General features: G+C 27.8%; 1 protein-coding gene and 1 long non-coding RNA gene across 2 annotated transcripts; both read left to right on the forward strand.

Annotated features, from left to right (window-relative positions):
* Positions 1-2086: 2086 nt before the first annotated feature.
* LOC126661567 (S-protein homolog 5-like) lies at positions 2087-2573 on the forward strand. Its single transcript, XM_050355422.2, has one exon. It carries the CDS (start codon positions 2087-2089, stop codon positions 2483-2485), a length of 399 nt encoding a protein of 132 aa, XP_050211379.1. The 3' UTR covers positions 2486-2573.
* A 3222-nt stretch (positions 2574-5795) lies between these two features.
* LOC126661104 (uncharacterized) lies at positions 5796-8142 on the forward strand. Its single transcript, XR_007635512.2, has 4 exons — positions 5796-6097; positions 6295-6370; positions 7251-7698; positions 7992-8142. It is a non-coding gene; the product is annotated as an uncharacterized LOC126661104 (long non-coding RNA).
* Positions 8143-16268: the final 8126 nt, after the last annotated feature.

Genomic DNA, 16268 nt, shown 5'->3' on the forward strand with positions numbered 1-16268 from the left:
TGTTAACTGTTTCAAGAAAAAAGTGTTTTAACAAAAGGAACAAATGGAATCTTTTTTTCTATCACGTACGAATAAAGCAAAATAAGAATTTATAACCTTATATTACATCAATTACTATCAACCCAATTGATGTAATATTAGTAAATATGGAAGAGAAAACATTTTTATAACTTAAATTTGATGTATATAATTTAATTTTAAAATTTCAGTTTCATAGTTTTTAATGGTATGTTGTAAAATTAGAGAATTTTAAAATAAATAGTTTCTAAAATAATTTAGGAGAAAAAAGAAAAGAGAAAACAGTAGTATAATTATTATTTTTAGTCTACTTGTTATTCTATACTTTATTAATACTAGTTTCGCATTACGTGCTATGCACGTGGCTCGTAATGTAACTTGTCGATTTATATCAATTAAATTCATCATAATTATAGTAAAATATTTATTTATAATTAATATAAAATTGGTTAGAACTTTTATTATAAATAAATATAATACTTCAATTTATTGATTTTTAAAAATAATCGACATTGATAATATTTATTTACAATCTATTATATTTTTCAATATATTTTATATGTAAAATATCAAATTAGTTAGAATTTTTGTTTGGTTATAAAATTGATAATATTTTTAACAATGATAATTATAGTATAAGTAATTTAATAAGAAATACTAATTTAGTAATGTTAGTCTGTTATTAGTATTACATATACAAATAATTTTTAATTCTCATTCTCAATATGTGCTACGTACGTGGCTCCTATAATTTTTGTTAAATAACAAATAATTATAAAACAAATATGTATACTCTTACTCCTTTTTACATTTATTTATTTTTATTTCTAAAAATACTGAAGTAAATATACATCGAAATAGTAATAAAATAAAATAAAACATATTATGGACATATTTATCAAATTCTAGACATATTTATCATCAACTTTTTGAAATTGAATTTTGAATTGGTTCCAAATTTGTTTGCTTTATTTTTTTGTTGAAATAGTTTGCTTTAAATTGAAAATATATAAAATTGCTATTACTAACACGCCTAAGTTTGTTTGCTTTGATAATATCCTTAACAATGAGTATTCTATTATAAGTCATTTACTTGAGTAATATTATCCTTATTACTATTACATATAACAAACATACCTAATTCCCTTATAAAATTGACAACACGTCCCTAATTTATTTGCTACGGGAGTTATTTAAAATGGTAATCAAACATCAAAATACTATTTTAGTTAGACAGTTAATAAATCCCCAATCATAAAATTAGTTTGCCACAGGATTTATTTAACATACTAATCAAACATTAAAGAGTTTTTAGTTGGTTAGAAAGTTTAGAGTTTTGATTATTAAGGAATACTATATTATAGGAAAGTTAATATTTTATTTGGATTAGGAATCATATTAGGAGTTAAATTAGAGTGATTATTAAATTTAATTAATATAAAATATTAAGATAATTACTAAATTATTATAAAAGACATTAGCGTAAAAGTGCCTGTCCCCCTCCCATCCATGCTTTTATATATACTATATATTGATTAAAGAAAAGGGAAATATCTTCTCATTAAATTAAATGCTAAATTAAAGCTTTTATAAATAAAGAATTTTGAATGAAAAGTCTACGAATTATGTAATTTAGTTTACCTCAGCGAAATAAGAGGAAAGGAAATAAAATTTATGATATCAATTGATACTATTGTTAGAAATATTAGTATATAGGTTATGTTAAAGATAAGAACAAATTTTTAAATAGATAAAATCTACCACATCCTTAGACTAAGCCATCGCATTAAAATAATAGATTTGGTATATATAAAAAATTCTTTAAAGATATGAGAACATATATGATATGTATATACCTTATTGTTAATTATAACAGTAACGGATAGAGTTATGCCTATGAGTTCGCAACTTGGAACCAAAATTTTGTCAGTTACCAAAGAAACACAATACTAATTAAAGAAACACAATTATTAATTACTTTTTATAGTCCTATTCTTAATTTATCCGTTATTCACGAAATCTATAAATTTCAAAAATTAAACCAAAAGAATATGCAAAATAATTAAACATGAATGCACTCATTAGCACCAAACAATACTATTGTATCTTGCTTCTCTGTTTGTTAAAATTAGCCGTTGCATCTCATCGCGATGATAAAACTCATGTTTACATTACCAACGACGTCGGAAAAGGCGTAGATCTTACGGTGCACTGTAAGTCAAAAAACAACGACCTAGGTGCACACCTTCTGCATGATCAACAAATGTTTGAATTTTCATTTATCCCAAGTCTTTGGGGTAATACATTATTTTATTGCAAATTTACATGGAGTGGCCAGTTGAAGTGGTTTGATATTTACGTAGAACATAAATCTAGAGATGACTGCGAAGATTGTTATTGGAAGATTAAACCTAATGGTCCTTGCATGCAGAAGAATCCAGAGGCATGTTTTCCGTGGAACAAGTAAATTCAACCTTAATATTTATGTTATATTTTCCATGAAATAATAGCCACAGATCAATAAATTTTATGTGTTTGCTTATCTCTTTTGTTTTATAGTATGATGGTTAATTATATCAGTTCAATTGTTATTTCGTTGAGTTTCTGAATTTTGTTAAAATATTTTGATCTAACTATACACATATGGCTATATTACTAGTACATAATGAGGCAATTGCAACATCAGTTTTGCAGTAGTTTCAATAGTAAATATAAGGCAACGGAAATATTATGATGGTTCGACGTTGGAAATAAATTAAGAGAATTATCCATTTTATAATGTTTAGGCAGCAGATTTATGAAATAGTTGCACAAGTTAAGAAAATACAATACTTTGATTGAATATGATAATGTACTTTAATACAAGTTGATGCTATAGCTAGAAATGTCCAATGTTTTTCTTTCTTGCAATTTCACAGTGAGAGAAATGCTTGATAGATATTTTTTCGTTTATCTAAACTTGGGATTATTTGCCAAAATGATATCAAAGTTAGGGTTTATTTTAAATCAGTAGTAAGCTCGCGCATTTGGTTAATTAATAATTATATTTTAAAAATAAATTCATATAAATAACGACTATAATTTAATATTTTATAATTTTTAAACTAATAAAATAAAAATCTATTCAAATAATCAATTATTTTAAAGTATTGCATATTTATGATACATTTTTTATATTTTATATTTTTATAAATTTTTATATCAGTTCTCTACCGTTATCTCTCCTATGGTTTTTTTTTTCCTCATAATTTTTATGTGGTTACTTTTTCTAATGAAATGTTGATCGAGTACCATGGATTTACAGTCTATTATGATATTCATCAAATCTGTTTGTATGATCTTACTATTAATAAAACTAATGTTATTTTTTTTATTAAAAATGATATTCAGACGATTATGAAAGCTTGTATTAATAAATGTTGCATGTTTGTTTTTTGTTTTATAACAATTTTTCAGACGATTATGAAAGCTTGTATTAATTATTCTATGAAAAATATTCATAATGTCAATAAATAATTAATGCATATTCGTTTTTAGCCATTATACATTTGTGTACCTTACCATATTGACTTTTTTGATATTACATTTAGATGTATAAGCAAATTCAAATTTTAATTATTTTTATATTATTTGATTTTAAAACGGTTCTATTTAACCGTTAATCAACTTGGAGGCTTGATACTAAATAGATATATGAAAAAGACTCAGTCTTTAACCAATAATACACATAGTATTTTATATAATAATAATAAAAAAAAACATGCACTAATAAAAAAATATAAACTATTAAAACAATAATAACATAAAATTATTAATGCATGTATATAATAATTGTTGCTAATGTTAATTTGGTATATACCTTAATTCATATAGTTGATTAAGATTAATTTAACATATAAAATAATTAATATATTTGCCATAATTGGGGATCCCATATATTGGAGTAATGATTGGGATCCCTATAATAATTCCTTGCATGGGAATACATTTCCACGCAGGAATGTCAAAGGCAATATGCATTCTTAGATTGCGGATTGCCTTTAATGCATATTAATGATCTTAATTACTTCAGAGAAGTAATTAAATGTAATCCGCAATCTTGGATTGTGGATTGCCACGCAATCCGTAATCTTGGTGGGACACACACACTAAATTAGAATTATTTTTAAAAGAGACCTTAAATTGGAATTTCTTAAATATATGAGGCACAAATCCGTCAAAAACCCTCATCGTCGCAGGCAACAGATCTAGACCAACTCCGGACCGAGTTGCGAGAGGAGATGCGGACAGAGCCGCGAGCGGAGGTGCGATGATGTCTGACATTACCCGATCCCAGCTGGTAGCCGAGGTCGTCGCGGAGCTGCACAGATAGAGTTTTATTGGTGAGCAGCCACCTCCGGCCCCAGCCCTAGCCCCATCGCATTCCGATGAGGACTTGTAGTTTTGTTATCTAACCTTCTCTTGTATTGCACATATACAGTATTATTATATTTTTGTATACGTTACAACTCTTTTTCGATATTTAGTATATTTACTGATACGGCATTTTTTAAATTCAAATAGTTCAGATTCTGCATTCGTAAAGATGCGTGTTTACATGTTTCAGAAATAAACAGGTTTTATCGTAAATAAACGAATAAATTCTGTCGAAAAAAAAAGTTTTTCCCAACAAATTTGTCACAATTAGCAACGGATTTGTGCCCGTCTCTAAATTAACAAAACAGGATTTGGTGAGGAAAAAATTCCTTGTAAAATTAGTCGTGGGCCGTCGCCAATGTGGTCGCCTAGAAAGCCCATTAGCGATGACCCAATAGGTATTAGTAATAGACTAGTCCACTTAGTCACTAATCAAGTTTAGCGACTGGAAAATTGCCGACGCATGGTCTCCGTCAGCAATCCGTCAACATCCATTGCGAAACTTGATTAGCGATGGATTCACGCTGTTTAGCGACAGATGAATAAACCGCTAAACATCGCTTTTCTAGCGGTGCCCTCCCTCCCCCTTGATTGCCATCCCTCACTTCTTCAGTGATATTGTTTTTTCTTTTGTTGATAATTAATCAGTATTTATATTATATTATTTTATATAGATCAATTTAAACTATAAAATAAAATTTACATGTTGCCAAATAATTTTATTTATTTTCTATCCACTATTACCCACTTTCTCCTATTGAAAATAATTAATTCTTTCATGTATTAATAACTATAAATTATCTTCTCTCCTTTCACCCATCAATGTAAAAGAACTCCAACTTTAAAACATCAAATAATTTTATATATAAATCTTTGACTAAATGATAAACTTATCCTCAAATTTTTTTATGGTAATCCAATTCGTAAATTTTGTATGATTGTTTTGGATCCTTCTCTCAACTATTTTTCAATAGTCTTATATTTATTGTGTTTCATTTATTTTATATTTTAATTATATTATTTATATGTTTTTTATTCATATTGTTATTCTAGTTTCATTAACATTTTAGCACTTAAATTAGAAATTTTAATTAAGTGAAGGTTCAATTCTTTAATCATAATTATGTTAATTGTTAGTGAATGAATAAATTTACCAATTAGTTTGTGTGACATTTTTATACATCATAATAACAGCAACGGTAAACAAATTTCAGACCTCCACTTCCAAGATATAAATTTACGCTAATTACTCATCTGTTATGATCAAAACACTTACAACAACGGTCATATATTTTTTTGTAGTGCCATCTAGAGTCATTTTCAAATTGGATTTTATTACCGTTATAAACTCAAAGATTTCCATTCAAAAAAAAAAACTCAAAGATTCTAGAGGCATCGTAACAACAATAATTTCACTCTATAAAATTAGACAACGGTCGGATATTTTTTGTTACCGTTGCCAATGGTCGGATATTTGGTTATAAATTTCCTTTCTCGCATAAACAGAGCATCCTAAAACATATTTAACATAATTTTCAAAAACAAATTGCAGAGAATTTGTTTCTCCAAACATTCAAACATCTATAAATTCTATTTCTCTCATAAACAAAGTAAACCCACAAAACAAATTTGGTGGTTCATTTCTGAAGATTGTTCGATTCCGGTAAATCTTTTTTTTTTTTATAAATGATATTTATATTAGCTCATCCTACCCTATTCTGTTTAAAGGTTTAATTTTAGTTTTTTTTGTATGTTTAGATTAATTTTTTAGTGGTTTTTTTTAAAATCATGCAAATAGTTGATTTGGGTTTTAATTACTGAATTAATTTTGTTGTTTTCATTGCTTCTTTCTAATTTCAGGGCTTTCAAGTTTGGCGATGGAGGCTGCTGCCGTGTCCAATAACTCACCGGCGAAACTGATCATTACTGTTCAAAGGTTTAATTTTAGTTTTTTCGTATGTTAAGATTAGTTTTTATGGTTCTAATATAAAATCATGCACATATTTGATATGGGTTTTGATAATTGAATTCGTTTTGTTATTTTTATGGCTTCTTTTTAAGTTTTAAAGGCTTTGTAATTATGCGACGACGGCCACGGCCACCGGCGTGTCCATATTGACTCACCGCCAAAACTTTCACTTCATTTTTATTTGAAATAACCGTCATTTCCTTCATGAGAATGAAAAAAAAATTACTAGAAAAAAAAAATACTAAAAGTCATTACTCTATTCAAATCATTCCCTTTCTTTGTTTTTATAAAATCAAATTTTTATTGAATTCTTCTAATAATTTATGAAAATGATCTGAATTTTTGTTTTCACTTCTAGAGCGGCCTCCGGTATCGGAGGAAAATCGTCTTCTTTTAATTTAATTTGACTCCGTCGATTAATTGTGAAGGCTTAGTGTTTTCAATTTTCCATATCTAGTTTTCTTATAATGTTAATAGGCTCTTCAAACCATATTGATATTAGATGATTGTTTAATTTTTTTACAAGGGTTTCACTTCATTTTTTGGCTTCAGTTTTGCTTTTTCTTGTGATTTCATAAATTAGTTTGTATAATTTTGATTTTATAAAGTTCTACAACTTTTATTAAAATGCCATGACTGGATGATTTAATTTTTGTTTAAATACATTTTGGAGTTCTGACATTGATCATATTCTTTAGCTGTTTATCAGTTTTTTTGGCTTGAAATTAGATGCTCCTCGTAGTTTTAATTTTCAAAATTATCCGTATGCATGATTGGAATGTTGTGTTGTGCGCTGCAAATAGGTCTTTTTCATTGTCTAACTGTTTGTTTGTTTGTTTGGCTGCAGAATAATATGCAAGAAACAACTATTGTAGAGGCTGCAGAATTTATGCAAGAAACAAATATTATAAGGGCTGCAGAATAATATGCATGTTTATGATTAGGGTTAGGTTTAGGGTTTAGGATCTAATTAGCATTAGGGTTACAATTAGTATTAGAATTGAGGATTATGGTTAGGGTTAGGATTAAGGTTATAAGGATTAGGATTATAATTAGGATTTATTATTAGGATTCAGATTAAGATTTATAATTAGAGTAAGTATATTTACAGTTAGAATTCAATAGGTAGGATTAGGGCTTGTGATTAGGTTGTAGGATGATTAGTTGATATGGGTTGTAGTTACTGAATCCGTTTTTGTTGTTTGCATCGCTTATTTCTAAGTTAAGGGCTTTCAAGTTAAGCGATGGAGGCCACCGCTGCGTCACGTCACTCACCGGCGGCGAAACTCAGTACTGTATGTTCAAAAGTTTAATTTTAGTTTTTTCGTATATTTAATTTGGTAAACTATTGAAAAATCATCATGCACATATTTGATACGGGTTTTGATAATGAATTCATTTTGTTATTTTTGTAGCTTCTTTTTAAGTTTTACAGCTTTGTGACCAAACTTTCACTTCATTTCAATTTGAAATCATCGTCATTTCCTTCAAGAAAAGAAAAAACATTACTAGTTTCTTTGAACAGAAAATTCATTACTCCATTCAAATTTTATTTATCTATATCTGATTTTTTTTTTTTCACTTCTAGAGTGGCTGCCGGTATCGGAGGAACATCATCTTCTTTTAATTCAGTTTGACTCCGTCGATCAATTGTGAAGGTCAGTGGTTTCAATTTTCCATATCTAGTTTTTTTATAATATTAATAGGTCTTCAAACCAGATGTTTTGCAGTTTGTTTAATTTTTTTTATTGGATCTCACTTCATTTCTTGGGCTTTTTATATATTATCTTTATCCTTTTCCTAGAGTTTTTATGTTGTTGTTTTGTGGATGACTGAATTTATAAATTAGTTTGTATAATTTTGATTTTATAAGTGCTGCAACTTTTATCCAGTGACTGGTATATTAAAGATCCAAACTAATTTATAAACTAGTTTGTAAACTCATGTTTTGCTGCTCTTGTGCCTAATTCCATTATGGGTGTACGTCTTTAATTACTGGTTTTATGGGGTCTTTTTTTTCTCTTTTCTGGGTATTTTAGAACAAAAAAAGACATACCCAAATATTGGATTTGCATGCATCATTTGAGTCTTTTTAAGTGTTTTATGATCCATGAGTATGGATAGAATTTTATCAATGGTCGAATTCTTATTAATGCTATCTGTATCATTTTCAAATTAGGCATGAGTTTTGTTTACCGTATTAAAGATTCACATATATTTCAGAAAATAAAAAACTAAACCCACTTTCTTAAATGAAAAGAAAGTTTTATTTACTCTACAAATTATTATTTTCCCTATCTATAAAAAATTTCTGAATTTTTTTTAGTTCTATCACTTTAACCAATTCAGCAATGTTTACAAAATTATTCTTCAAAGTGATCGACAATTCATGTCGTCTTGTCATTTTTAATTCATAAATTTGTCATATTTACAAGAACGTAACAAAAATAAAACATAATATTTAACCGCCATTTCTAGAGTGGCCTATGTAATCAAAATTGACTTCAAACCATCTCAATATTTGATTTTTTTTTTGTCAAAGATGTTGATATATTTATGAATAGTTTGTTTGTTTTTCACATCATTTTTTGTTTTTCACATCATTTTTTTGGTTAAATTTTGTCATAATTATTTAGACCACTAATCGTATACCCTCGCAATTGCGCGGAATCAATACGATATTATTTTTTTAATTATTTTTACTATGATATATTTTTCATCAGCATTACTTTTTTTAAATTAGAAATATAAATTTATATTAGATATATCTTTGGATTATCATATGAATATTATTAGAAATATAAATTTATATTAGATATATCTTTGGATGATATAAGAAAAGGCAAATAAAATGTTTCATGATTTTATATAAACTTTTAATTTTTTTAATTTATTTTATTTCATTTGAACATAACTTAATTTTAATGATTGATAGTTTTCCAATGTTGAATATCTTTTTTTCTATTTTTATACTTTTCTAAAAACAATTATGTTGGAATTTTGGATTTATCTGTTGATATTTAGATTAACCATAATAAAAAAAAGCTCATATAGTTTTTAAAACACACTCTTAATAATTTTTAAATTTTTGGAAAAAATATTTTTTTTAGTTCTAGTTTCTTTTAGTTATAGAAACTAAATGAAGTAAAAAATTAAAAAAAATTAAAAAAACTAAATTAAAAAAATAAAAGTAAGACCGGTAACAATTAGATAATTTGAGTTTATTAAACCATTAAATTTCATATATATTTTATAACTTATATTTATATTTTTTATCTCAAAAAAAGTTGAAAGACAGATTACTATCGTTGACGGATTTAAAGTGAAAGATTACATCGTTTCACTTTTGAAAGTGTGAATTATGACATTTATGAGGGCCTTCAGGATAATTTGCTCATAAGTTTATTTTATTTGTATTTATAGTGTTGAAAATAATTGTTGAGTGTAAGTGAACATGTAAGTGAATTGTGGTTATAAAATGCAAAATGTGAAACTAACATTTGTTACAAATTTTCTAATATTTAATTTTATTAATTTAATTTTCTTAAGTCTAAATATTCTAATTGACATTCTAATAATGAGTTATAATTTTTTGCAGTTTGAACTAAATTTTAAATTTTATATTCTATCCAAATAATTAACTTTTTATTTAATCATTGTTTAAAATATTTTAGTTGCAATTACAAAGTAATGAATATAATCGGTTGAAATAAAATAAATTAAAATATTATCATCTTTTTAATTTCTTTATTTCTTGCTATCTCTTTTATTTTATTTTATAATTATGTTTTATTTGATTAGTGATGGATACCGAATCCTATTCTACTTACTAGTCGTAAACCCGCGTATTTACGCGAAATCAGATAAATATTTAATTTTAATAATAATTTTATTAAAAATAATGTCCAATAATATAATACATTTGAGAATCGATTATTTTTCTCTTCAATGATTCGTGTACGTCCTCTAAAATTTGACTACAATCAGTTCTTATAATAAATTATGAATCTAGTACCATGATTTTCAATATTTCATAATATTCGTCAAAAACTCAACTTATTTAAGCTACCAATATTTATAAAATATTTATTTAATTTATTAAATATTTTTTTATTAAATCAATAATTTTTTGAAAAAGCATTTGGTTTTAATTGTATCTATTATAAAAAAAACTATTATTTAATTTTTGTTTTTTGTTAAAAACAAAAAACAAAGCGTAAAATTATTCATACTGGGCTATAAAATGAAAAGTTTAGAAAGATTGGGCTAATGGATCAGACGTTTTAAAAGTTGGGCTTAAATTGGAAAAAAGCTAAAGATGGTGCTATTTGATGAGATCAACCCTTTCATCTATTATTAGGATTTTTATGAACTTTCAGAATTTATAGATAATTTAAATTAGTATAATTAAAAGGAAATAAAAAATTTAAAATTTTATATTATAATTCTTTTTGTAAATTCAGATACTTTGTTTAATAATGGTCTATCTATTGTTTTTTACTCTCCATTAATTGATTTCAAATTTTTTTTGTATGTTTTGACTTGTTTGAAAATCTGTATCTATAGTATATGACAACTTAGCGATTTTTAATTTTTTTATAGTGGAAACATGTTAGTTAATTCTATAGCCGTCACTTTATATATTTGTCACTTTGTTAATTTTTTGTCTAAACAAATTAGAAAATAAAAATAGAATAGTTATGAGAGAGTTTGCATAGTAATAAATGTTTATTAAACTAAAAAAATTTATTGTTTTTTAAATATTTAATTATATTATTTAACTATATACCAAATTTCCTTGATAGAATATGTTAAATGGTTTAACAAAGGACAGTATTAGAAGATAAGGGGAAAAAGAGAGAAAATAGTTAGCATTTTTGTTATTATATACCAGTTGAGTCGTTATAAAGACTTCTTCCATGTGTGAAAAAAAATTGCAAATTATGAAAACATAATTTAGTGCTTTAAATTTAATTTAGAGAACTTTCCAACTATTAGCTCTTGAGATTAAATAAAATAAAATTTAATAAAATATAGATCATGAAATTTACATAAATTGGAAACTCATTACAAAATAAATTTTCAAAAAGTACTTTTTGAAAAAATAATTCGTGATAAATCATTTACTTGTTACATAATTTAAAAATTGTTTTTACAATTATAACTTGATGAATAAAATTTATTTAAATAAAATGAATATTAATATTAACTTTTCATTTTTCATTTTTCATTTTTTTCTTTAATTACAAATACTAATAATTTCTAAAATTTTCATTTTTGTGTATGATATCAAAGAACTAAAAATGAAATTGAGAGTTTATTCCAACAAACTTTCTTACCTTAAAGAGATACTCAAATCACAAGCAGTGAAGTCAATACACAAAACAAAATCGAACGTCGTCATCTCTGGAATTCAAAAAGCATACAATCACATTATGATAGATATGATCTCTACTACCAAAATATTAGCTCTCAAACTAATTTAGGCTACGGATTGACTTACTCAAAACAATTAATGATTACCTTTGCAAAGTTATAGTTCTTACAACACTGCCAATTTGAGACCAGGCGTCCATAAACTCAACTCTGGAATTTGTCCTCCATTAAAAGCATTTGAAAATTTGCTTCTCTATTCACAGCATAAATGACCTTGCAATTCCTTGTATATCCCACATCCATTTTGCCATTCTTGCCCGCATAACATCGTCCACACTATTGGATTTAAGTGATAGTAGGCTTCAAATGCATACTTGTAATTGATTTGAAATAAATCAATTAAATAAATCGCATTTCAATAGTTTGGTCATATGTTATTTTAGGGTATAAATAAATATTGCGTGTGATAAAATAACAATACCTCAAACATTGTAATCCATGGAATATGTCCAATTTCCAAAGAAAACCCACTATTCCCTGCAAATAAAAATAGAATGATGCAACATATCATAAAAATAATTCACATGAAGAACCATACAAATAATGTACCAACTCATCAAGATTACACGTATTGCGTAGTAATCTTAAACTAAAGGATAAAGCTTCAATAACTATTAGCTTTTTATATAATATAGTAAAAATGATAAAAATAATAAAATTAAGTTAAGTTACAGATTAAATAGATTATTAAATCAATTAAAATAAAAGTAGTTTAAAAAAATTGGAAACTACCAGAACATTTTATTTGGTGAGAATCAATGAGAAGGCTCCGTTGGTCCTCTCAATTATATAAGTATATAGATAATGGAGCCGAGTCGCAGGATATTCTCAGACGACACCAGACTCCCGCCCAAAGGGCCGAATCCACCGGATCCGCCTTGACTGGAATACATCATTCGACATCATAAAGACTGAATCCCTGAGGACTCGGACAAAGCACGTCGACCCCGGGATTCGGATAAGATCTCCAAGATCTACGCATATTCGGAGTATCTGTCCTATTTGGATACAAATTCCAACTTAAGAAGATAGCCTCCAACTTAGAAAGACCATCTTCCTAAATAGGACTCCTGTCTGAATAAGGAAGGACACTCCTAATCAGGGTCAAACCCTACTAAATAGGAATCACTTTCCTACTACAACTCTGCAAGGTATACATTCGACTACTATAAAAGGAGATTGAGGTATGCCTAAACACACAACTTATAACAAATACAATTATTTTCCCTTAAGCCTAAACTGACTTAAGTATCGGAGAGCTAATCGGACAAACCGTCCGATTAGCCATTTACACTGTTTTGCAGGATTAATGCCGTCGAGATGCCGGAATCCATCAATTGGCGCCGTCTGTGGAAAAAGTTTGAAAACTTCAAACTAGAAGGAGTTTTTCTGAACTCAAAATAAATTCTCATTGAAGGATGGCATTCGACGGAACTAATCCAAAAGAACAAACAATATATCTAACGAATCTACAAAATCGATAGAGTTGAAAATATCAGGTATCATCGCTGATTAATTATAATTGATTGGCCAAGAAAATTAATCAGGTCAAAAAAGAAGAAAAAACAGGCGATTAATTATTGATATGGAAGCATATTTGCGATGAAATGAACAGATCAAGAAAGAAAAAAAAGAAAGCAGGTTATATTATATTGTTGTCCAAAAAGTAAAGAGGAAGCAGTCCGTATTATATTATAAACCAAAAAAGAAAAGAGGATACAAATAATTAATAATGACGAAAGAAAAGAGGAAGGAGGCTATATCATATTGATGACTAATAAAGAGCATACGGGTAATTTATAATGACAAGGGAACGTGATAACATAAGCAGGTCACATCATGATATGGTTGGACAAATTTCAAAAGTTTGGCAAGTCAAAAATTATATAAATCAACAAAAGGAAGCGGGCGAGAGAAGAAGAATATGAGTTTTTATTAAATTTGGAGAGTCTAAAAAGAGTCCCAACAAACAACACTACATTCCGGCAGAGGATTTTCTGAAATCACCAAGACCACATCCGGAAATGACGAATCAGAGATAATATCTTATCATCCACGGGATCTAAATCACGATAAATTTTTCAAATATTTTATCTTATTTTTTATATTCGTTGAAATATTATAATGCGCGATGAGTCTTTTTCTTTATATATTTTGAAATTTCGCATGCTATATATTAAAATTTGGTTATTGATTTTGGTTTCAAAATCAAATAAAAATAGTAATAATAAACTATTATTTTAGTTTAATCTACACTTTTATATGACTTCAAAATATTTTTATGCCTTTAAATTGAAATTCAATAAATATATTATAATATATATATATATATATATATATATTAAAGTCTCGGTCAAAAAGGATATATTGCATGACTACAAAAGACTAATTAGCTAATAAGGAAATAAATGTAGCACATGGAATCATTAGTTTCCTTTATCAAGTAATAAATTTACTACTTGAATATAAAATATCTTTATGAACAAAAAAACCGTTTAATAAAAATTTATAATGGGAGAATGGATCATATCCTACATAATTTATATAAGATCGCTTGCTATCTTGAACACAACTCTATATGATAAATTTATATTATATCGAGAAGTTCATTATTGGACCAGTCAAAATTTATAAAATACAGACATAGAAGATGAAGAAAATAAAAGAAGAAATGCTAGAGAATATACTGAAAGAAGAGATGAGATGTCCCAAATAACAGAAGACTAGGCAAACAACGCCCAAAAATAAAAGATAAAGAACGAAATGGATCGAGAGGCGAAAAGTGAAGCGGCCCAAGAGGCAAAGAGAGATGGTTCGAAAGACAAACTGAAGGCGAAACAAACATATTGATGAAGAGGGAGTCCCGATCAGGAGCGAAAGAGGAGAAAAAATAACAAAAATTGCAAAGTCAAGAAACCTCCGCCAAAAAGAATAAAAGAAAAAATTCACGAAAACCAGACGAACAACGTTCGAGAGGCAAATAGCAAAGTGCCCAAGAGGCGAAGCCTGAGAGACAAACCGAAGGCGAAACAAACATACAGATGAAGAGAAAGTTTTGATCAGGAGCAAAAACGGTCCAAGACCGAAGGTCAAAATGTCCTAAAAAGCTGAAGAAAACAATCGCCCTAAAGGCAAAAATAAACTTGAAGAAACGATATAAAGAGCAAAAGACAAGATGTCTCAAGAAGCTAAAAGAAAAGAATAAATCAACAAAATAAAGTGAATACTACCCGAAAATAACGAAGAAGGGCATAACGCCCCTAGAGACAACGAGAAACAAGAAAGATGGAAGGAATAAAGAAAACAAAAAGATACCACCCGAAAAGATGAAAACCAAAACGAAGTCATAAGTGGACCAAATTCAAGAAGAGAAGAACGAAGAGAAAATGCTCCAACAAAAACAAAAGACAGAAAATTAGAGCTAAAGTAAAAAGAGCCCCACAAAATCAATCCAAAAAAAAAATATTAGAAAGAAAAAGGCGAATCTTGTGAATTTTCACATCGGAGTAAAACCACATATGTAGCGGAAGAAGATAAGAAGAAAACCAAAGTGCTAAAGAAAATCAAAACCGAAGAACTCGACCTGGACGACGTAAAACTGAAGTGCTCACCCCTATCAACGCAATAAAAGGAAGAACGAAAACAACCCAAGAGGCGAAAAACGGAGGCATGATCTAAAAAACGGGCATAAATACCCTTTAAGATCGGTTTATTTGTGGGGGAGCTTGAAGGAAGAGATATAAATTCCACGAAGAATACGATCAAGAAAAGAAAAAAAAAAGACAAACAATTAGCGGAAGCAAATAACTCTGATCTAATAATTACAAAAACAAAGAAAAATCCAGAAAAAGAAAATAAAGCGAGAGATGGTGGCAACAGAACTCCTACAATGAGTAAAAGAATATAGAAAGCATAACAGAAATCGGTGGCAAGAAAAGAAAAAATAAATATAAAGGCCGAAAGAAGAGAAGAAATAAGAAATCAAATGAATTTTACCCAGAACAATAATGAAGATGGAGAAACAAATCAATAAAGAGAACACCACTTGAGATCATGAAGAACCAAGCGATGTAAAAATGAAGGAAAAGACCTCGGGCAAAACGAATGAATAAACCAAAAAGGCTCCGCCAAAGAAGAATAAGACAAGGCTTAACCAAGAAGAGACTCGCCTTAATAAGGCTCGGTCAAAAAGAATAAACAAAGAAGGCTTCGCCAAAGAAGAATAAGCCAAAGCTTAAACAAGAAGAGACTCGCCTTAATAAGGTTCGGTCAAAAAGAGTAAACCAAGAAAACAACAAAAAAGAAAATAAAGCTTGACAAAGATGAATCATCCAAAGAAGACTCGTCCAAAGGAAAACCCCAAGAGGGACAAAGAAGATAGATTCGTCTGAATCTTGAAGAAAACCCCAAGAGGGAAAAAAGGATGAAT

Source organism: Mercurialis annua, linkage group LG8, assembly GCF_937616625.2.
Source record: "Mercurialis annua linkage group LG8, ddMerAnnu1.2, whole genome shotgun sequence".
NCBI classification, from domain to species: Eukaryota; Viridiplantae; Streptophyta; class Magnoliopsida; order Malpighiales; family Euphorbiaceae; genus Mercurialis; species Mercurialis annua.

Coding starts and splice junctions, on each gene's coding strand:
- LOC126661567 (XM_050355422.2), top strand. CDS start 2,087: ATGAATGCACTCATTAGCACCAAACAATACTATTGTATCTTGCTTCTC.